Source organism: Hemicordylus capensis, chromosome 2 (genome assembly GCF_027244095.1).
Source record: "Hemicordylus capensis ecotype Gifberg chromosome 2, rHemCap1.1.pri, whole genome shotgun sequence".
NCBI lineage: Eukaryota > Metazoa > Chordata > Lepidosauria > Squamata > Cordylidae > Hemicordylus > Hemicordylus capensis.
In genome coordinates this window covers 249,717,259-249,740,491 of record NC_069658.1, presented here as the reverse complement: position 1 = coordinate 249,740,491, position 23,233 = coordinate 249,717,259, and the positions used below count along the sequence as shown (strand labels likewise).

Below are 23,233 nucleotides of genomic sequence, written 5' to 3'. Positions count from 1 at the left end.
TTTCATAGCAGGCACAGCTCCTTGCCCAGTTTATTTATTTATTTATCTTTATTTATTTAATTTATGCGGCTTCGAGTTAGCAGCAGGGGTTGACAAAAGAGGACACCTCAAAGAGCCAGCATGGTGTAGTGGTTAGAGTGTTGGACTAGGACTGGGGAGACCTGAGTTCAAATCCCCATTCAGCCATGAAACTCACTGGGTGACTCTGGGCCAGTCACTTCCCTCTCAGCATAACCTACTTCACAGGGTTGTTGTGAGGACAAACATAACCATGTACATTGCTCTGGACTCCTTGGAGGAAAAACAGGATATAAATGTAAAAATAAATAAAATTTGCTGCCAAATGTATTTCAAGAAGAGAGATATACATATCAGGCAGTATAAAAATATGATAAATACATAAATAAGAATAATAAGGATATTTAGCATTTGTATGGTGTTTTTGAGTGTTCAAAGCACTTCATGTGAATTCTCGTTGGGATATCTGACCTACAAGGTACGCCCTACGAGGTAAGTGTTGTTATCCCCATATGATAACTGGGGATCGGAGGCTGGGAGAGAGCAGCTTGCCTAAGGCTACCTGGTGAGCTCATGGCAGAGGTGAGATTCGAACCAGGGAAGTCCTGATTCAGAGGTCAGTCTCGTAATCACTACTCTACAGTACCTCTCTCCTTACCATTCCTCTGTTTCTCTCATAGAGGAAGGGATGTTCCTGTGGATAGTGCCTGCTGTGAAAAAATATATTTTTCATAATATATGCTAAAGGAACAAAGAGGCACCTTTTAAAGGTGGTGATTATCTTTATTTAGCAGAGGGAGAGCAACTGGCCCTATCCATCCCCAGCGCAGCATTTTTCCAGTAGCTGTTGCTGGTGTCTATCTTATTTCTTTTTTTAGATTGTGAGCCCTTTGGGGACAGGGATCCATCATTATTTATATCTATGTTAACCATTTTAGGAACTTTGGGTGAAAAGTGGTATATAAATATTCATCGTATATACAGCATCTAAAATCCAAGAGAGGATGTTGTCTTTTCCTGAGGACTATGGCAGGGCTGGCCAAATCCTGGGCTCCAGGGAGCCTTGTTGCCTAGAAATTTAAGCATGGGAAAGAGACCCTAACCCTATTAAAACCCTAACCCTAATAAAAGCATTTGAATGGGGCAGTTAATGACTTTTCTGGACCCGTTGAATGGCATTTCTTTTTTGCTTTCCTCATCAGGTGGTGCTCTGGTGAGTGGAACGACAGAGTCCAATCCCCAGCACACAGCCTCCGAGTCAGCCAATCAGCACGAAGGGGAAATGCTCAATCCCGACACTTTTGACACCCAACAAGATTCAGAGGGCCAGCCGCTGGAGAGGCCTATAAAGACTGAAGCCGAGCCTCTCCCCGATGGGAACGACGTCACCGACGTCAGCCAAATCAAGATCATCCAGGTTGAGAAGAAGCATGTCTGCCATGAGTGCGGGAAAGCCTTCCAGTACAAGTTCGAACTGGTGAAGCATCACCGGACCCACACAGGAGAGAAGCCTTTTGAATGCCTCGCCTGTGGGAAGAGATTCTTCCAGAGTACCCACCTCAATGCCCACCTGCGCATCCACACGGGGGAGAAACCCTACGAGTGTACAAAGTGTGGGCGGAGTTTCAACCGCCGCTCCACCCTCACCGAGCACCTGAGGATCCACACCGGGGAGAAGCCTTACAAATGCCTCCAGTGCGGGGAAAGCTTCCGCTGGAGACCCTACCTTACGAAGCACCAGAGAGTCCACATGGGGGATAACGCCTACAAGTATTTCGACAACGGAGAAAGTCTCTATGACAGTTCGACCTTCCCCGAACATCAGGAGGGAATCCACCCAGGTGGGAAAGGCTTAGGAGGGGCCTTCGCTCAGTGGTAAAGTCACTGCACATAGAAAGGCCAAGCCCTGGCATCTCCAGGTAGGGCTGGGAAATGCCCCCCTCTGGCGAGCTACTGCTAGTTCATGCAGACAGTACTGAGCGAGATGGACCAGTGGTCTGACTTGGCATGTGTGCTTATTTATTCCATTTCTGTACCACCAAATCAAAAGATCCGAAGGTGGTTTACAAAACAAAGCCCATTAAAACAGCTAGAAAACAGTTCAAACAATGGGAAACAATCACACAAGACCGGCTAAAAAATGTGGCGGGCGTGATGCACAGTGGGTACAGTGCCCAATCACAATTTGAACAGCTGGGGCTGTGGAGGACACGTCTGGCAGCCCCGGAGCTGCAGGGAATGGGCGGGTGTGCCATCAGCGCTTTGGCAGTTCCTCCCATTTGCAACGATGGGGATAACGGCAATTGTGCTGACAGCACAACCACTCATTCCCTGCAGTGCCTTTGCTGCCTTACATGTCCACCGCAGCCCCAACGTGGCGCGTAGCAGTGTCATACCACTGCACATCATGTCGCTCTGTGTTTTTAAGGCCTTCTTGAAGGCCATCGGAGATCTGGTACGAGGCACGTTCGTGAGGAGCCCCCATAGCTGAGCCGCAGAGGACCTGCTTTGCACACAGTAGGTCACAGGTTCTAGGCAGCCTTGTGCGCAAAACTCAGTTTCCTGTGCATCTTACTTTTAAAAACAAGTCCATTACGGCCATAGGGATATGTATAAAAGTGATCACATGTGAGATTAAAAGGGGGGATGCCTCCTTTTCAGACACCTCAATGTCTGCCTGGTGTGTCGCTTTATCACTGGTGGGAGGGAGGGCTGAAGAGTTAATGTAACATAGCCCTGCTGGATCTGGCCCAAGACCCATCGGGTCCAGCATCGTGTTTCACACAGTGGCCCAACAGATGCCTCTAGGAAACAAACCAGCAAGAGGGGAGGGCATGCCCTCTTTCCTGCTGTAACTCTCCTGCAACTGGTATTTAGAGGCATCTTGCCTCTGGGTCTGAAAGATGCCTCTAACTAACTTTTTCAACTTTGGTTGAAAAGCAGTATATAAGTAGTAGTAGGCGGCCTATAGCCACCAACTAGTAGCCATTGATAGACCTGCCCTCCATGAATTTGTCTAAGCCCCTTTTAAGACCCTCCAAGGTAGTGGCCATCACCACTTCCCGTGGCAGAGAATTCCATATATTAATTATGTGCTGTGTGAAAAAGTATTTCATTATTATTGTTATTATTTATTTATTCGATTTCTATACCGCCCTTCCTTGTGTCAGTCCTAAATTTCCCAGCCTTCAGTTGCATGGGATGACCCCTAGTTCTAGTGTTGTGAGAGAAGGAGAAAAATTTCTCTCTGTCTACTCCATGCATAATTGTATGCACCTCTATCATGTCTCCCCTCAGTTGTCTTTTTTCTGAACTAAAAAGCCCCAGGTGTTGTAGCCTTGCCTCATAAGGAAGGTGCTCTAGGCTCCTGATCATCTTGGTTGCCCTTTTCTGCACCTTTTCCAGTTCTACAATGTCCTTCTTAAGATACGGTGACCAGAACTGTACGCGGTACTCCAAATGTGGCCGCACCATAGATTTGTATAAGGGTATTATAATATTAGCATTTTTATTTTCAACCCCCTTCCTAATGTTCCCTAGCATGGAATTTGCCTTTTTCACAGCTGCTGCACACTGACATTTTCAGAGAGCTGTCCACCACAACCCTCGAGATCTCTCTCCTGGTCAGTCACCGACAACTCAGACCATCAGTGTTTATGTGAAGTTGCGGGGTTTTTGCCCCAATATGCATCACTTTACACTTGCTTACACTGAACCACATTTGCCATTTTGTCACCCACTCACCCAGTTTAGAGAGATCCTTTTGCAGCTCCTCACAATCTGTTGTGTATTTCACTATCCTAAATAGTTTAGTGTCATCTGCAAATTTGGCCACTTTGCTGCTTACCCCAACTTCTAGATCATTTATTCACAAGAGCACTTGTCCCAGTACAGATCCCTGGGGGACCCCACTTCTTATCTCTATTATGAAAACTGTTCATTTATACCTACCCTCTGTTTCCTGTCCTTCAACCAGTTACCAATCCACACATGAACCTGTTCCCTTATTCCATGACTGCTAAGTTTACTCAAGAGCCTTTGCTGGGGGACTTTGTCAAAAGCTTTTTGAAAGTCCAAGTATACTGTCGACTGGATCACCTTTAACCACATTCCTGTTGACACTCTCAAAGAACTCCAAAAGGTTAGTGAGGCAAGACTTGCCCTTGCAGAAACCATACTGGTTCTCCTTCAGCAAGGCCTTTTCTTCTATATGTTTAACAATTTTGTCATAAGTATGCTTTCCATCAATTTACCTGGCACCAAAACTAACCAGTTTGTATTTTCCCAGATCCCCCCTTAATCCCTTTTTGAAAACGGGAGTTACTTTAGCAACTTTCCAGTCCTCTAGTACAGAGCCTGATTGTAGGGATAGGTTACATATTTTTTCTAGGAGATCAGCAATTTCACATTTGAGTTCCTTCAGAACTCTTGGCTGGATGCCACCTGCCCCTGGAGATTTGTTAATTTTTAGTTTTTCAAGACAGTTTAGAACATCCTATCTCATCCCCTCTAATTGACCCAGTTCTTCAGCCTCCAAGCCTGAGAAGCTAAGTTCCGGAGTGGGGATATGGTCTATATCCTCTGCCGTGAAGACAGATGCAAAGAACTCATTCAGCTTCTCTGCAATCTCCTTAAACTCCTTAATAATCCCTTTCACACCTTCATCATCTAAGGGTCCAACTGCCTCCCTGGCAGGTTTTCTGCTTCTGATGTATTTAAACAGGTTTTTGTTATTCCCCTTGACACTTCCATCAATATGATCCTCAAACTCTCTTTTTTCATCCCTTATTGTCTCCTTGCATTTCTTTTGTCAGAGTTTATGTTCTGTTCTCTTCATTTGGGCAGGACTTCCATTTTCTGAAGGAGGTCCTCTTCGCTTTTATAGTTTCCCTGACTCTACTTGTTAGCCATGCTGGTGTCCTCCTGAACATGGTGGTGCCTTGCCTCCTTCTTGGTGTATATTCCAACTGAGTTTCTGTTATTGTGGTTTTGGATGAGCTCCATGCTTTCTGAACCTCTTTACTTTCCTTTTCAGCTTCCTTTTTACCAGTCCCCTCAATTTTGAGAAGTTTCCTCTTCTGAAGTCCATTCCATCTGTGTTCAACTTCCCTGGCAATTCTCCACCCACATATAAGCTCAATTGGATCACACTATGGTCACAGTTCCCCAATGGTTCTCCAACTCTGACATCTCACACCAGATCCTGGGCACCACTCAGGATTAAGTCTAAGGTTGCCTTCTCTCTGGTTGGTTTTGTAACCAGCTGTTCTAAGGCATAGACATTTAACATGTCTAGAAATTTGGCCTCTCTGTCAATACCTGCACATGAATTTGGCCAGTCTATGTGAGGCACAGTGGGGAAGTAACTTGCCTAGCAAGCAAGAGGTTGCCAGTTCGAATCCCCGCTGATATGTTTCCCAGACTATGGGAAACACCTATATCAGGCAGCAGCAATATAGGAAGGTGCTGAAAGGCATCATCTCAGACTGTGCAGGAGATGGCAATGGTAAACCCCTCCAAGAAAACCACATGGCTCTGTGGTCGCCAGGAGTCAACACCAACTCGACAGCACAACTTTACTTTTACCTTTATGTGAAGTTGCCTGTTATTCCAACTCTGTCTGTATTTGATGCCTCTCTGATTTGCTTCTCCAACTCCAGGTCACTCAGCGTTTTGATCTGGAGGGCGATAGTACATCCCTAGTAACATATTTCCTTTCAGTCCTCGCATTGTCACCCATAATGATTCTGTGTAGGACTCCAATCCTCCTAGATTTTCTAGCTTGTTGGATTCTATCCTTTCTTTAACATACAGTGCTATATATTATTTATTATTTATTCAATTTCTATATAAACACTGATATGCTGAGTCTCTTACCTGGTGTTGGTGTGTGCTATGTCCCTTGCTTTCATTTCATCTGTTTGACCAGCTGTCATGTATTTCAATTTGCTTTACTCCTGGTTCTGCTCTGTCCCCTTCTGGTTTATCTGAAATCTTTGCAGCCTTACACTTTAGGGGATTTTACTTGCTGAACCAGATACTACCCAGTTCCTATTGCAATCAACTGGTGTCTTTTTATTTATTTGTTTGTTTGTTTATCATATTTTTATACCGCCTGATATAGACGGTGTACAAATTGTTATATTAAGAATTGCAGATTAAAACACAATCTATATATATAGTTTGCTAAGACATACCCATGACTAATCCCATGCGTGGCAGCTCTCACGAGATTTCACAAGGAAAGGGGGAGAGGAAGGCGAGTGGCCAGCATCCAGTGAAAGGAAGCGGCGGCCTCCAGGCAGGGAGAGGAAGTGCTGCTTGGTGAGAGGAAGCAGTAGCCAGGCCGGCCGGCCAGCTGCCAAGAAGAAGTGATGGCTGGGGCTGAAGGAGGGGGGACAAACTGGGGCTGAAGCGGGGGAGAACGGCTGAAGGATGTGGAGGACACAGGGAGAACTAGGGGCACAGATGCTCTGCACCACGTCAGCTAGTAAACAATATAAAACAAATTATTAAATTAATTTTAAAAGCTGCTCTGCAACCTTTTTTATATTAAGCACCAGCAGTCTGGTTCTGTCTTGGTTCAAGTGGAACCCGTCCCTTTTGTACAGGCTTTGCTTGCCCCAAAATATATCCCAGTGCCTAACAAGTCTAAACCCCTCCTCTCAGCACCACTGTCTCAGACACACATTGAGACCCCTCAGCTCCACCTATCTCACTGGCCCTGCGCATGGAACAGGTAGCACTTAAGAAAACACTACCCTAGGGGTCCTAGACTTCAATATGCTACCTTTCAGCCTAGATTTGGCTTCCAGGACCTCCCAGCTGCATTTCCCAACATCATTGGTGCAGACATGCACCACGACAGTTGACTCCTCCCCAGCACTGCCTAACAGGTTTTTAGTTGCTTTTTCCCCTTCCAACAGGCCTACCACCTCTTTTACCTTGAAGAGTAATGCCACCCACCCTCAGAACCTCACCTTATTACTCTGTAATGCCAGGTCGGTTCAAAATAAATCTGAGGTAGTCCATGACTTGATTGTTGATGAAGGATCTGACCTGGTATGTATCACAGAGACCTAGTCAGGAGAAGCTAGTGGTCCAGTTTGGTCCCAGCTTCTCCCAGAGGGCTACTCCATGGTGGAGCAGGTGAGAGGATGTGGGCAGGGAGGTGGGGTGGCTGTGGTCTAAGAATACCATCTCCCTTACCAGGCAGGATCCCTGTCGGGGATTTGGCCTATATTGAATTTATTTATTTGTCTGTTCGATTTTTAGACCGCCCTTACAAAATAGCTAGCTCAGGGCAGTTCACAAACATCATAAAACAGTTAAAATCAATCAATGACCAGGCATAAAAATTTTAAAATACGATAAAACAGCCTAAAAGTAAAACAATTCAAAACCTTATAAAAACCTGATACATTAAAGACCCTTTAAAACAATTTAAGAACTCTGGAAGGCCAGGCCAAACAGGTAGGTCTTTAGGGCTCTCCTAAATTCAAATAAAGAATTCAAATTATGGATGTCTGCAGGGAGCGCATTCCACAATCTTGGAGCGGCTACAGAGAAGGCCCACCTCTGGGTTGCCACCAGACATACCAGTGGCAACTGGAGCTGGATCTCCTCAGATGATCTTAGCGTGCAGTGAGGATCAGACCAAAAAAGGCGCTCTCTAAGGTAACCTGGACCTAAGCCGTTCAGGACTTTGAAGGTAATAACCAGCACTTTGTATTTTGCCCGTAAACATATCGGCAGCCAGTGCAGCTGTTTCAAAACAGGCATAATATGGTCTCTCCGAGTTGCCCCAGAGACCAGCCTGGCTGCCGCATTTTGAACTAACTGAAGTTTCTGAACTACGTACAAAGGCAGCCCCATTAGAAGAGCACATTGCAATAGTCGAGCCGGGAGGTTACCAGCTGATGCACCACTGTTCTGAGGTCATCCTCCTCTAGGAATGGACGCAGCTGTCGAATCAGCCTAAGCTGATAAAAAGCACTCCTGGCCACAGCCTCCACCTGAGATACCAGGGTGAGGCCTGGATCCAGGAGTACCCCCAAGCTGTGTACCTGCTCCTTCCGAGGGAGTACCTGCTCCTTCCGCGGGAGTGTAACTCCATCCAGCACAGGGAGATCTAACTCATCCCTCAGATTCTGAGCCCCTACAATGAGCACCTCTGTCTTGCTTGGACTCAGCTTCAATTTGTTATTCCTCATCCAGCCCATTACTGCCTGTAGGCAGGCATTTAGGGAATGGATGCCATTTCCTGATGAAGCAGATGAAAGAGAGAAGTAGATTTGTGTGTCATCAGCATACAGATAACACCCAGCACCAAATCTCCTGATTACCCCACCCAGCGATTTCATGTAAATATTGAAAAGCATTGGTGACAGAATGGAGCCCTGAGGGACTCCATATAACAGCTCTTGTTGAGAAGAGCAACTGTCACCAAGCTCCACCATCTGAGATCTGCCCGAGAGATAGGAGCGGAACCACTGTAGAGCAGTGCCTCTTATCCCCAACTCCACCAGGCGACCCAGAAGGATACCATGGTCGATGGTATCGAACTCCGCCGAGAGATCCAAGAGATGGATGTGAATGTGGTCTATATTGAAATCTGAGGACCAAGGGTAGACTGGGACTTCTGCTAGTGTACCGATCACCCCGCTGCCCAGAGGAGTCCCTAAATAGGCTGACGGACCTGGTTGCTGAGTTAGCATTGCAGTGGCCCAGGTTGTTGGAGGTGGGGGCCTTCAGTGTTCATTTTGGGACCAGGTTGCTGGGAGCAGCTCAAGAGTTCATTAGCGGCCATGACAACGGTGGGCCTATCCGAGTTGGTCTCTGGACCAACACATGATGCTGGTCACACACTTGATTTGGTCTTTTGCTCTGATCAGGGTGGTGCTCTGTGGGTGGGGACTCCTGTCATCTCCCCATTGTCATGGATGGATCACCCATTTGGTTAAGGTAGAACTTACAGCCACAACCCACCTCTGCAGGGGTGAAGGACCTATTAGAATCATCTGCCCGAAGAGGTTATTAGATCCAATAGGATTCAAAGAAGGCTTGGAAAGGTTTAGGGTCCGCCCTGCTAATAATTCTGTCGATGCTCTGGTGAGTGAGTGAGTGAGTGCTGTCAAGTCGGTGTCAACTCTTTGCGACCACATAGGTAGATTCTCTCCAGGATTATTTATCTTCAACTTGGCCTTTAAGGTCTCAGTGGTTCATTCATTGCTGTTGTAATTGAGTCCATCCACCTTGCTGCTGGTTGTCCTCTTTTCTTTCCTTCAACTCTTCCCAGCATTATGGACTTCTCAAGGGAGCTGGGTTTTTACATAATGTGTTTGAAGTATGATAGTTTGAGCCTGGTCATTTGTGCCTTGAGTGAAAATTCTTGATAGATTTGTTCTAGGATCCATTTGTTTGTTTTCCTGGCTGTCCATGTTATCCTCAAAAGTCTTCTCCAGCACCAAAGTTCAAAAGTGTCAATGCTTTTTCTATCTTGCTTCTTCAGAGTCCAGCTTTCGCATCTCTGTGGGCGCCAGGAGTCAAAATCAACTTGATGGCACACTTTATCTTTACCTTTACTAACGGAGGGTGGGGGGGCAGGACCCAAAAGATGGTTTAGATCTGCCTGTTCTGGATGGGGTTACACTCCCCCTGAAAGATCAAGTATGTAGCTTGGGAGTGCTCCTGGATCCAAAGCTCTCCCTGGTTTCTCAGGTTGAGGCAGTGACCAGGAGCGCTTTTTATCAGCTTCGACTGATACGTCAGCTACATCCATTTCTAGAGGTGAATTACCATTAAACAGTGGTACATATGCTGGTAACCTCCAGTCTTGACTACTGTAATGCACTCTATGTGCGGCTACCTTTGTAAATAGTCCAGAAACTACAATTCGTACAGAATGCAGCAGCCAGACTGGTTTCTGGGACAACCCGAAGGGACCACATAACACCAGTTTTAAAAGTACTGCACTGGCTGCAGATGTTTCCAGGTGACATACAAAGTGCTGGTTATTAGCTATAAAGCCCATAATGGCTTGGGTCCAGGCTATTTAAGAGAGTGCCTCCTTTGTAATAAACCCTGCTGCCTGTTACGATCTTCTGGAGAGGTCCGGTTACTGTTGCCACCAGCTCATTTGGTGGTGACCCAGGACCAGGCTTTCTCTGTGGCAGCCCCAGGGCTTTGGAATATGTTTCCCACTGAAATAAGAGCATCTCCTTCTCTGTTTGTTTTCAGGAAGACCCTCAAGACCCTTCTGTTCTCGCAGGTTTTTAATTAGAATTAATTTTAATAATTTTAATAATTGGTTTTAATAACTGTTTTATGCTATTTTTATTGTGTTGTGTATTTTAATCTGTGTTGACTTTTAAATATTTTAAATTTTGTACACCACCTAGAGATGTACATATCAGGCGGTATAAAAGTATGATCAATAAATAATAAAAAATATTTTTATTCATAATAAATAATAATAAATGCCTATCTAGACACTGCGTGACATCTGCAACCTCCACACCAGGCAGGCATGTCACCATGGAGTATCCTTTGTGCGAGAGGATATGGGTGCATCACCCAAGGAATGGGTCCCTTCTAAGGGAGCATACCCATCTTACTCAGACTGATGTCCTCCTTCCCTGAGACCTTCATTCTCCATAACAGCAGAGGAGCTGTCAGCCTGGGAGTGGGGTGCTTCTATCACATCCTTGAGGGTCTCTCCCACATACCACTCTGCCTCCCTGAGCGTCTCCCTGTCAGCCACCTTGGCTTCGAGGGAACGAACTTTTTCCCTCAGAATCAGGAGCTCTTTGCACCAAGCACACACCCACAACTTCTCCTCAGGCAGATACATACAACACTCCATGCAATCACTGGGAAGAACCCCCTCCTCTGCTGGCATTCTACCTTCATAACTAGTTGTATTGGCTATTTAGAATGTATAGAGCTTGTTTACTTGAAATCTAGGTCTTAGCTGCAGTTGTCAACTAAGTAAAGATCTCACGCTCTGTCCTCCAAGAAAATGTCAAAAGTGGGGTAGTACTCACCTTCTCCTCATTCTGGGTATCTCCTTTGTTATAAAGCGAGACCACTTGTGTGCCTACCCACACACTTCCCCGCTAAATTCCACAGCATATGATGTCTGTTAGCAAGCTCTAGGTCACAAAGCTCTCCTGGTCTGAGCCTTGTCTTCTCAAGAGCAGCTTTCAAACAGAGCCACCTCAGGAATGTGGCCCCTCCCACAAGCTGTGTGACTCACCTGCAGCTAATACCTACCCACTGTCTCTCTAGGCAAAACTGAAACTGAAACTGCCCTGTTAAAAACAAACCCCTAGCCAGCCAGAAATCAAACCCTACAAAAGACTAGCTCTTACAAACTTACCTTGTCTCCCCCCGCCCCCGCCTTGTTTTCTGGTTGATTGATTGGTGTATTTATTTATGTATTACATTTATATACCATCCATCCACTCTGGGCAGTGTATAAAAACAAGAACAAGCAAACAAACAGCCATTTAAAACAATCCACTTAAAACAATGAAAAAAAATTAAAAAACAGATTAAAACCAGTTTTAAAACATATAAGAACAATTTTAAAACCTTGGAAGGCCAGGCCAAACAAATAAGTTTTCGGGGCTCTCTAAAAGGCCAACAATGAGCCTGAACTACGAATTTCTGCCGGGAGTGCATTCCACAGCCCAGGAGCAGCTGCAAAGATGGCCCAGTTCTAAGTTGCCACCAGACATACCAGTAGTACCCAAAGACAGACCTCTCCAGATGACCTCAACGTGTGGTGGGGATCGTACAGAAGAAGGCACTCTAAGGTTATTTATTTATATGCTTGCTTGCTTTAGGCAAGAAAACAAAAGGTGCTTTACTTGTGCTCCAAATACTAGTTTAAACTAGTAATTTTTGTTGCATGTAGAGCTGCCATTTGACCCCACATACAAGCATACAGAAGATAAAGGAACACACCAGGAAGATGTCAGAATGTCATCACAATGGACATGCCCCTTTTAATTATATGGGCCGAGGAAATATTGTCCCAAATGGCCTAGTCTAAAACGCAAACCGTTTTAAGTTTCCCTTTTTATTTCAGTTGAAGGAACTGAATTAGAGCTAGCCTTGAGGAAGAAATCCATTCTTGAAAATAAGGATGTGCCGAAATGTGATTTGGCTGTCCAAATCGCAGGCACCTCCCTTTAAGATCAGGGGCTTACACAGCCCCTTTAAAGCAGAGGAGAGCAGGTCTGTACCTGGTCCATACATGGTTGCTGACCAGGCAAATGGCTGCTGCACATGAACAGAGGCCATGTGCAAGTTGGTGCCACACAAGGGCAGCTGGAAGATGCCCCACCAGCACATGAGCATAACTGGGAGATGCGCCGGGATAGCAGCAAGCGGAGGAGGAGCAGGTGCAGACCTGCTCTCCTCCGCTTTAAAGGGGCTGTAAGCCCTCAATCTTAAAAGGAGGTGCCCACAATTTGGACAGCCAAATAGCATTTTGGCGCATCCCTACCTGAAACCCACTGGACAGTAAAATGTTTTCTATGCTTCCTTTGAGTTCTCCTTCCTTTTGTTACCATACAAAATCCTACAGCAAACACAATCTGCCCAGTGGGATTACTACCTAATTTCAACAGAAATCAACCCGTATGTTCAATTACCAAATTGCTTCCTATTATTTAATCTCTCTTTGTCTCTCTTTCTGCTCCTGACCAGACTATCTGGCTTCCACACCCAACACGCTCTCCCATAAGGAATCGCAGGAAGACTCGTGGGTACGAAGCCCCCAGAACTCTGAGGAAAGGCAGAACCTTCGAAGCAGTTGGGAAGGTGAAGGAAGAGTTGAGCCACCCCAAGGGCCATCTGAGGGAAATGACAAAAGCTTAGAGTCGCCTCAAGGACTCTCCTGCTCTCATGATGGGACAGGAGCCAGCGATTCTCGTAAGTTATCCTTCAATCTCACTACCCTGTTCACTAAGGCCTGGTTCTTGCTGAGATAGTCAGTCTGGTCTCATGAGCAGCTAAAACCGGGCTTGGCTGCCCGTAAGAATCGTAAGAGCAGAATCTGCTCGTGAATCTGCTTCCTTGTCATTTCAACTCAAGTTTGAGTTGTCATTTCACTTCCTTGTCATTTCAACTCAAGCTTCCTTGTCATTTCAACTCAAGAATATAGGACAGATTCCCAACCTTGAGTTACCAGGTAACAGGTTTTATTGGGCCTTCAGCTCTTGTCATCCCCAGCTGCAAAAGCCGTTTTGATTGAGGATGATGGGAATTGTAGTCCAGCAACATCTGGGGACCCAAGGCATTGAGCATTGGTGTCCCCAATAGCAGCACTTTATTTTGTTTCTTAAGAGTCAGTGTCAGCCATTCCTAGTATCAGAAGAAAGTCAAAGGGTACATTCAGGGACACCACTGGGTTGGAGACTACACCGGGTCCTTTCGCCAGTTACTCTGATAATTTGCATAGCCCTGCCTTTTCATCTGCATAACCCTACCCCTAAGTTCTGTGTCTTGTCACATCCAAGTGTGATAGAATGTTAAGGCCTGGCTTCTTATTTTTGCAGATGGGCAAAGACAGACCTAACCTACACACACCCTTCTATTTGTCTGTCTAAGGATCATTACTTGATTAGAAAGAGTAATCTGATTGAATGAATCTGCATCTATTGGCATATGAGGAAACAGTCATTATAAAGGAAAAAGGCATATCTTGTTTTCAGGTGACGCAGGCATTTGCTGCAGCAGGTGTTTCCCCTTCTTTTTCACAAAGGAGGTGAAGCTTTTCCAAAAGGGGAAAGTACTTGCATTAAAATCTGTTTTTTAAAAAATCTGTTGACCAGTTAGTGGGGGTCACCTTTTTAATGGATTAAAATGATTTAAATCAATTAAACTTTGTTTTGCATATTTTATAATGCCCAATATATACATCTCTGAGCAGTTTACACCAGGGATTCTCAACGTTGGGTTCCCTGATGTTTTTGGACTTCAACTCCCATAATCCCCAACCAAAGGCCACTGGGACTGGGGATTATGGGAGTTGAAATCCAAAAACGTCTGGGTGCGGACCCAATGTTGAGAATCCCTGGTTTATACAATTAAAAAATAAAATAAAATAACCAACAATAATAAAACATTAAAATGTTTAAAACAACTTTGAAGTTAGACATACACACAGAGAGCCAGACTATTGGTCCATCAAGTCCACTGCTGTCTACTCTGCCTGGCAGCAGCTGTCCAAGGTCTCAGGCAGAGATCTTTCCATCACCTGCTACCAGGAATTGAACCTGGGACCTTCTACATGCAAAGTGCCTGCTCTGCCACTGAGCTAGCTGTCTTTCTACCTGTCATATGAACAAATACAGCTGCCTTCTACAGAGTCAGACCACTAGTTCATCTAGTCTGGTATTAGGGATGTGCATGAACTGAGGTGCTTGCACTGGTTCGGTGCCAAACCGGTTCAGATGAGGTCCAAACCGGTTCAGCGGGGAGGGGAGCAAGAAGTGGGATCTTTTTTAAGAAGGAGATCAGGCCCTTACTGGCTCTTCACCGCCACATGCAGCTTTAGGCTGCAGCGGCACATGTCACAAGAACCCCCATGCGGTGCCAGCGCACACATGGTCTCCACACATGCGCAGGCACCATTTGTGTGGTCAGCATGTTGTTGCATGCTGACCGGTAGCTGCACGCAGTGGCAGACAGCAGGTAAAGTCTCCCTTTGGTTTCCTTTTTTAAAAAGACCTCGCTCCCCTTCCCACGGTGCTGGACCAGTTTAGACCTCATCCAAACCGGTTCAGTGCCAAACCAGTGCACGAACTGCGGTTCATGGACATCCCTATCTGGTATTTACTGTGACTGGCAGCAGCTCTCCGGGATTTCAGGGAAGGATGTGTCCTAGACTATGTCTCTGAGCTCCTGTATCTTGGAGATGCTAGGGACTGAACCTTAAAGCATGTGTGATTTATTGCCTTTCCCCATGCATGTGTGTGATGACTTTTCTTTTTGAGTATATAATTCGGCATCTTGATTTTTTTCAATTTTGGTAGGTGATAACATGGTGACTGCACACCCAAAGGAGACTCCTCTGCCAGAAAGCCCTGAGCAAAAAGAACTCAACAATGTGTTACTGGGCAGTTCTGAAGGGAATGTTTCCCCAACTCTCGGGAGGGTCTCTGAAAGTGGACATGAATCAGAAGAGCAACCAGCAAATGAATGGGATAAATCTGGTCAGTATGGAGTAGGTATTAAACAGGGCTGATCCTGAGAATGGGCTCTCATTTGGAAAAGAAAGCATGCTACTAGTCCTTATGGCAGCAGAGATCTGCCTGAAAAAATCTGGGTAGTCAGAGGGAGGCAGTTGTTGTCAGGAAGACTGGCTATAATGCCCCATAGATATCATTGTTGTTCTTTGCATGGTTAGGGATGCAACTCTTCTCCCAGCAAGAAGGATACTTCTCCAGGCAGCTGCTGGTAGCTGCCATTTTCTCCCCAGAAGTCTCTTCACCATGATGTCATGCAGTATCATTCATTCGTTCATTCATTCATATTCAGCACTTCCTCCAAGGAGCCCTGAACAGTGTACATTGTTATGTTTATCCTCACAGCAACCCTGTGAGGTAGGTTAGGCTGAGAGGTAAGTGACTTGCCCAGAGTCACCAATTGAGTTTCATGGCTGAACGGGGATTTGAACTAGGATCTCCTAGTTCAACACTTTAACCACTACACCACACTAACTCTCTTATCGAGTAACATAGCAGTTCCCAACCCTGGATCCCCAGATGTTGTTGGACTACAACTCTGATTATCCTGGGGATGATGGGGTTTGTAGTCCAATGACACCTGAGAACCCCTGCATGACATGATGCTGTGTAACATGGTGGTAAGGAAACTGCTGGGGAAAACGGCAGCCCCCAGCAGCTGCTGGGGAATTACAATGCCCCCAAATTGGGGCATTATTTATTTATCTCTAAGTGGTGTACACAATTTAAAACAACAAATATAAAACAGTATAAACAATTACAACAATTTCACAGAATTAAAATAGTTTAAACACTATCATGGGATAAAAACAAACAGTTTAAAATTAATTTCAGTTGAAAGCCTGAGAAAACAGATGTGTCTTGAGGGTCTTTTAAAAAGCGGTCAGAAATGGAGATGCTCTTATTTTGTCAGGGAGTGCATTCCAAAGTCCTGGGGCAGACACAGAGAAGGCTAGTCCTGAGTCGCCACCATATGAGCTAGTGGCAACTGTAACCGGACCTTCTCAGATCTTAATAGGCAGCAGCGTTCATGACAAAGAAGGCACTCCCTTAAGTACCCTGGACCTAAGCCACTGAGTGCTTTGTAGGTAATAACCAGCAGTTTGTATTTTGCTCAGAAACCTCTCAGCAGCCAGTGCAGTTAGCCAGTGCAGTTAACATAATTGGTGTTATGTGTTCCCTTCATGTTGTCCCAGAGACCAATCTGGCTGCTGCATTCTGTACCTATTGTAGTTTCCAGACTTCGTACAAAGGCAACCCCACGTAGAGTGCATTACAGTAGTCAAGCCTGTGGGTTATCCACATATGTACTACTGTTTTAAGGTCATTTACCTCCAGAAATGGGTGTAGCTGACATATCAGCCAAAGCTGATAAAAAGTATTCCTGGCCACTGCCTCAACCTGAGAAACTAGAGAGCATTTTGGATCCAGGAGCACTCCCAAGCTACATACCTGATCATTTTGGGGGAGTGTAACCCCATCCAGAACGGGCAGATCTAAACATCTCTCAGGTCCTGGCCCCCTACAGTCAGTACCTCCATCTTATTTGGATTCAGTTTGTTATCCTTCATCCAGCCCATTGCCGCCTCCAGGCAGGCCTTTAGGGAAGGTATACCCTTTCCTGATGAGGCTGATAGGGGGGAAATAGATTTGGTTGTCATCAGCATATTGATAACACTGCACCAAATCTCCTGATGATCTCTCTCCCAGAGGTTTCCTGTAGATGTTAAAGAGCACTGGAGACAATATAGAGCCTTGTGGGACTCCATACTTTAGTTCTCGCTTTGCAGAGCTGGTCTTATATTATAAGCTGGTTTTGCAGTAGCGAGCCTACATTGTCCCCTTTGCTCAACAGGGTTTTCCTTGCTTTGCATTTGGATGAGTGACTATATGTAAGCGTTGTCTGGTGTAAGATATTCCCCTTAGGGGATGGGTCTGTCGCTCGGTGGTAGAACATTTGCTTTGCAGCAGAAGGTCTCAGGTTCAGTCCCTGACATCGCCAAGTAGGGTAAGGAAGGACTCCTGCCTGAAACTTTGGAGAGCCACTGCCAGTCAGTGTACACAATACTGAGTTATATGGACCAAGGGTCTGACTCAGTATAAGGCAACTTCACCACCTGAAAAAGGATGGTAGCAAAATTAAGGAGGGGACATTTCATCACAGAACAAAACATTCCCTACCCCAATCATCCTTTTTTCCCTGTAAGACCCCAAACATTGTAGCTCTGCTTAACCTGCTGAGAATTCCACCTTCTACAGACCAGGAGAAAATATCCCTTGCTGATCCGTCCTTGCTGAAAAAATCCACATGTCTTAGCTGTGCTTGTATTTTTCTTTTTCTTTTTTTGTTCTGTTCCCCCCACCGCCCCAGATGGCTTAAAATAAAGTCATTGCAAAGCACAGCTTCTCTTTTCATCCTTCAGAGGGGGAAACGTTGAACCGTGGAAGGAGCCTGCATTCAGAGGATGGCGCACCCAATGCAAACTCTTAGTCCAAAAAGCAAAAAAAAGGAGACCTTCAGACTTCGACATCTTGCAACAATCTCTCTTGATAAGACTTGAAGAAAAAAACTCAGCAGTGTTCTTTCTCTTCCTCCTCCAGTATTACCAGCCACACACACATCTGAAATGTATGAATTGTGGGGGGGAAAGAATTCCTTACCTTTAATAACATTTTTGAAGGCTGCATTTATTTTATTTTGTTTTTAAAAACAAGAAAAACAAATTTGTGTTGGTTAATTCATGTGCATGTTTTGTGTTGTCACCCAGGAATATGCTAATATGTGACCAGAGGTCTGAGGTTGCTGTTAAGGTTAGAAGAATTCATCAGGCGAGAGGCCAGTTTAGATTTCTACATGTAGGCATTTAAGGCTAAGACTGTGTGTATTTTGCTATTCTGTGATTGCACTGCATAAGCACACAAAATGGGCACCATGTTCAGCATCATGAGATACGGGGCGTTTTACATTTCTCACCCTTGTAGCTCTAAAGAGTTAGGTGCAAGCTCTTGAGAAGCCAGAGAACTGAGAAGGCTCTCCAGTGGCCAAGGGGTGAGTTTTCCTGTCCTGTATAACTATTGCTTCCTAGCCGTGGGTAGAAGAGGCAGAATCAAATACATGAGACCCTTTTTATCCACAGACTCTGCATCCACAGTTTTGCATATCCGCAGTTGGATCTTAGAGACCCAGTTTCATCATCCATGGATAGAAAAATAGGCAAAATTTGCCTATCCACGGTTTTGGGTGTCCAGAAATGACCCGGAAATTACTTCCGAGGTTATTTCCGGCCACCATTTTCCAGCAGAGCACCATGTTGTGACTCTTTTAAAATATATTATAGGCAAATCTTCGACTGTTGTGGGGGGCATTTCTGGAGACCTGCAGAATAAGGTACTGTCCTTCTCTTGTTTCTCCCCTCCCACCGCTTTTTTTGGCCCTTTTTTGTATGTGAGGAACCTCACACACACACACACACACACACACACCCTATTCCCATTGACTCAAGATTTGTTATTTGTGGTTTCCGTATTCACGCCTATAGGCAAGAACGGAACCCCCACATACAACCTGTATGCAAAAGATGCAAGTATATGCAAACAAGTTTAATTTGCATACCGTCACAGAACTTTGCTTCCTTGCTGCAGAATGTTGATTGAATTTAAGGGCAGGCTAAAAGCTTCCTGGTGATGGAGTTCAAATCAGTCTCAGAAAGTTTGGTTCAAGGTTGTTATGGATATTGCACCTCAGCCCTGCCTTTGAACTGCTTCCATATTTTTCTTCTTTTTTTCCAATTTTGCTGACAAAAGACCTGATTCTTATGGTCACATTTCACACAGTATGTCCTCATTTATGCACAGAGTTATTGATTGAGGCATTGTTGGCATTTATTTGGTGAGTGCGCTTCCTCGTATGGTGAGATCTAAGAATTACCATGTGCTGAAGAACCTCAGCTTTCTCTCCTGTTCTCCAAGATGTCAGTCTTCCATCTCACCACATGGGGGCGTATTCAGAAGAAGCGCTCACCACCCGGACATGATGGCCGAAAGCCACGCTACAATGAATTGACCTTGTCAAAAGTGAACACGAGCATCAGGCCTAAGGTACTTTGCAATAGTAGACGACGTGTAATAGATTTAAAAACTAACACTGAATAATATAACTCAGCGACTGTTTTAATAAGGGGCTAATGTTTTCTTGTACTGGTTTCTGACCCCCTGACCCCCACTTTTGTTATTACCTGTATTTGTGTGTGTGCCGATTTCAGAACCGGTGTGAAGAATTAAGTTTTGTGTAGCAGCCCATATTTCCAAAAATGATACAAAAAAATTGCTGCCTCTTCAGCTTGTATGGGTTGGATCCTGAGTTTGGGTTGAGATTTGCAACCGAATCTTCACACCAGGATTATCAGTCATACAAATGTACAACTTTAATCCCAATTGCATTGCAAAGAGTTGTGTCTTTTTCTGCTTAGCTTCAGTTTGTTTTCAAAGCCTCTCTGCCAGTTTGCTATTCACCACTGCAACAGGAAAGAGATTGTCTGCTTAATTTTCAAAGAGTAGAGCATTACAAGGGGACGGTGGGTTTCATACTTTTTATTTTAGGTTTGGACAATTTAAAATTACTTAAAGAATTTTTGAGCTGGGAACCAGTTTTCAAACAGCAAAACAGATTTTCATAAATTACTATGTGATAGAACATAGATAACTCGAAAGCCAAACTGAATTAATACACACGCTTAAAATTGTAACTAACCCTGACTGACATCCTGACTAATGAAATGCTGCTGCTGCAGTATTGCATTTCAGACTAAGGAAAAATGACCTCCCTGTCCTTCCATAGTTGTTTGCGCCACATGAAAATATGTCCCTGAGGCTCGGGAACATATTTTCAGGTGATGCAGGCAGCTGCAGAAGGAAGGGGAGGTCATTTTTCTTTAATTTGAATCAGGGCTGCACAACTTTGGCCCTCCAGCTATTGGACTACAACTCCCATCATCCCCAGCCACAGTGGCCAATCAGGATGATGGGAACTGTAGTCCAACAAACGCTGGAGGGCCTAAGTTGTGCCGCCCTGGTCTGAATCCATAGTCTGGAATGCATTACAGCTGCCCTGGCATTTCATTAGGATATCAGCCAATGTTACTTTATGTTTTTTTTAAAAAAACACCATGGGGGAACCTATTAATCCATCTCAGGTCTGTGGTGCACAAGAACAGGGAGTTAACACTTGCCCTCGGTGCCATTTTCTCACCAAAAATCATCCCTTCCAAACTTACCTATTAGTCACTTTGGAGCAATTTGATATAAATAGCTGATGGGGGGTGATTTTTGGCAAGAAAACACCACCCCACCCTTCCAGCACCCAGGGTCAGTGCCCTGCCCTACCCCCATGGCAGCTTTTTGATGTAAAAAGAACACTTCTGGTCTCTAGCCCATCTTAACAACAGGCTTAACACCATGTGTAGATCTTGTTGGACTACAACTGCCACCATCCCGAGCCACAATAGCCATTTTGGCTGGGGATGATGGGAGTTGTGGTCCGACAATATCTGGGGACCCAAGTGTGAGAACCCCTGCCTCAAAATGAACAGGTCAGCTGCTGCTCTTGGACAGAACTATATCTCAAGACATAGTCTAAGCCAGTGGTAATTCATATGCTGTGTCTTGGAGGCTGTCAGATGTGAGTAGCCAAGATAGTTAAATGGAAACTCCATGTTTATAGGTAGGGGCTGACACAGAGTGCAAGGATGCACCGGTACAATGAGAGAGCCGCCCAACAGAACTTCCCAACTAACCACCAGCGCAGCAGGGAAGTGGCCATCTCTGATGCCCTCCCCTTCCTCAGGAAGCCCTCTGTGCTACCCGAAAATATGTCCCTGAAGGTTGTGCAGCCCTCAGGGACATATTTTCAGGTAGCACAGGGGGCTTCCTGAAGGAAGGGGAGGGGGTCGAAAATGGCCACTACAGCTGGGGAGCTCTGCTAGGCTGCTCTTTGCTGAATCCTTGCCTCTGTCTGTCAGCCGCTATCACAGGGAGAAGATGGTTGCTTGCGATGTGAGATGGGCAATGGAATATTTTTCCACTGCTATATTTGGTCCACTTCTAAAATGCATTTTGCATGAAATTAATTAGTAACATAATGAACTTGATGCAATACTAGTGAAATTACTCAGTTTGGGGTTTTTCATTAACTTTTTCAGGTAAATGTCCCTAGGAAGCTCACCCAGACCTTTACACCACTCATCAGGCTTGCTCAAATTAGGATGTTAACAGATAGCAGTGCATTTATTATTTTTTCTTAAACTGTAACAATGTAAGGAAAGTCCATGCAATTGAGTTGACATGTCTTAAAATTCACAAACATCTGTTAAAATAATTTCCAGTAAAGCTCCATATTTGCCTGAATATAACACTTAAACCATACCAAGTGCACTTTATTGACCCCACCCATGCCCCCCAATCAAATATTACCTGCATTGACTGGAGGTGGCTTCTTCAAGGTTTCAGGCAGAAATCTTTCCCAGACCTACCTGGAGATGGCTGGGATAGAACCTGGGACCTTCTGCATGCCAAGCAGGTATTCTGCCACTGAGCGATGGCTCCCTCCCAAAGATGGCATCCAGACACTGACCATACCAAGACATGCTTAGCTTCAGCAAGGTGACTGTATCATGTGCCTTTTGACCACGCTCTGGGAAATGCAAAGTTTTCTAGTAAACCCACATCCCTGGTGGTTGCCTTCAAGCCTTGCTTTTGAACTCCCCAGAGGCATTTAATGGGGTAATTTGTTAGAAAGTTGGACTAGATGGATGTGGGTGTATCCTGAGTACAGTTGAGACTAAAATGCTTACCTGATAACGTTCCCCTCATAGTTGGTTGTGAAGATAGAAGGTGAGACCCACATTAATGATGGGGGAAATGGGCAAAATTTGGGATGGGGGGGGACAAAAACTTACCCGCCACACTGTGCTCATCAGTGGCTTCTGACAACTACCATTTAAAAACAACAACAACAACCCAGAATCCCCCTGGAACAACTCTCGCGGGCTTCTACATGAAAACAAAGAACTGAAAATGGCAGCTCTCTAGCCAGCACTGAAAACTGCCATGCATTTAATTTTTTTTCTTCCAACCCTGAATCCCCTGGTCAAGCAACACTGTATAATTGCATAGTACAGGCAAACCTCGCCATTCAAGGACCTGACATTGAATGCTCCATTTTCCATGGTTCCGTTATCCGCGGAACCTACTAGGAGGAAAGAATGTGACTCAATTAGTTTTGCCTCCGCAATTAGTTTTGCCCCCAGCTTTGCTGCCTGTAAATGGAGCAGCAAAGTTCTGGGGGCCATTTTGTCTTGGCTCTAATCTTGAATGATGGAAAGAAGTAGAGAGATGGGTGTTCCACTGGGCAGCAATGGCTCAAGACTTCTCTGCACCTGAGGCAAGCAAGGGGCCAAGTGCCTCTTTGTGCACACCCTCCTCCCCCTTTCCCTTTTTTTTCCAAAGAAGGGGCAGGAGGACATCTTGCTGGTGCTCCAATAATTTGTCTGAGGCATCCACCTCAGGTGGTGGCGTGGTGTAGTGGTTAGAGTGCTGGACTAGGACCGGGGAGACCCGAGTCCAAATCCCCATTCAGCCATGATACTAGCTGGGTGACTCTGGGCCAGTCACTTCTCTCTCAGCCTAGCCTACTTCACAGGGTTGTTGTGAGGAGAAACCTAAGTATGTAGTACACCACTCTGGGCTCCTTGGAAGAAGAGTGGGATCTAAAATGAAAAAGAAAATATAAATAAATAAAAAATCCACCTCACCTCGCCTCATGGAAGGGCTATTCCTGCCTGGCAGGACGCAGTTAGGAAGCCTTGAGGCAGGAAGTATTGGAGAGGAGCCCCTCCCTAACTGCCTTGTAAGAGCACAGAGCACAATGCAAGATATTAAACTTCAGCCTCATGTCTGCA

General features: G+C 45.2%; 1 protein-coding gene across 11 annotated transcripts in view; it reads left to right on the top strand.

The window, feature by feature from the left end:
• The window catches only part of LOC128343051 (zinc finger protein 436-like), a 52,700-nt gene extending 31,002 nt beyond the window's left edge, over nt 1-21,698 (top strand). For 7 of the 11 annotated variants that reach the window (XM_053291472.1, XM_053291476.1, XM_053291481.1 and 4 more), the window contains 4 exons: nt 1,221-1,859; nt 12,736-12,960; nt 15,066-15,245; nt 17,702-21,698. In XM_053291472.1, the coding sequence (XP_053147447.1) occupies nt 1,221-1,859; nt 12,736-12,960; nt 15,066-15,245; nt 17,702-17,769 (1,112 nt within the window). In that variant the 3' untranslated portion in view covers nt 17,770-21,698. Of the gene's footprint in view, nt 1-1,220; nt 1,860-3,994; nt 10,502-12,735; nt 12,961-15,065; nt 15,257-17,649 lie in introns of those variants that run through there. The other 4 variants (XM_053291480.1, XM_053291478.1, XM_053291479.1 and 1 more) reach the window with 4 other exon arrangements.
• Nucleotides 21,699-23,233: the final 1,535 nt, after the last annotated feature.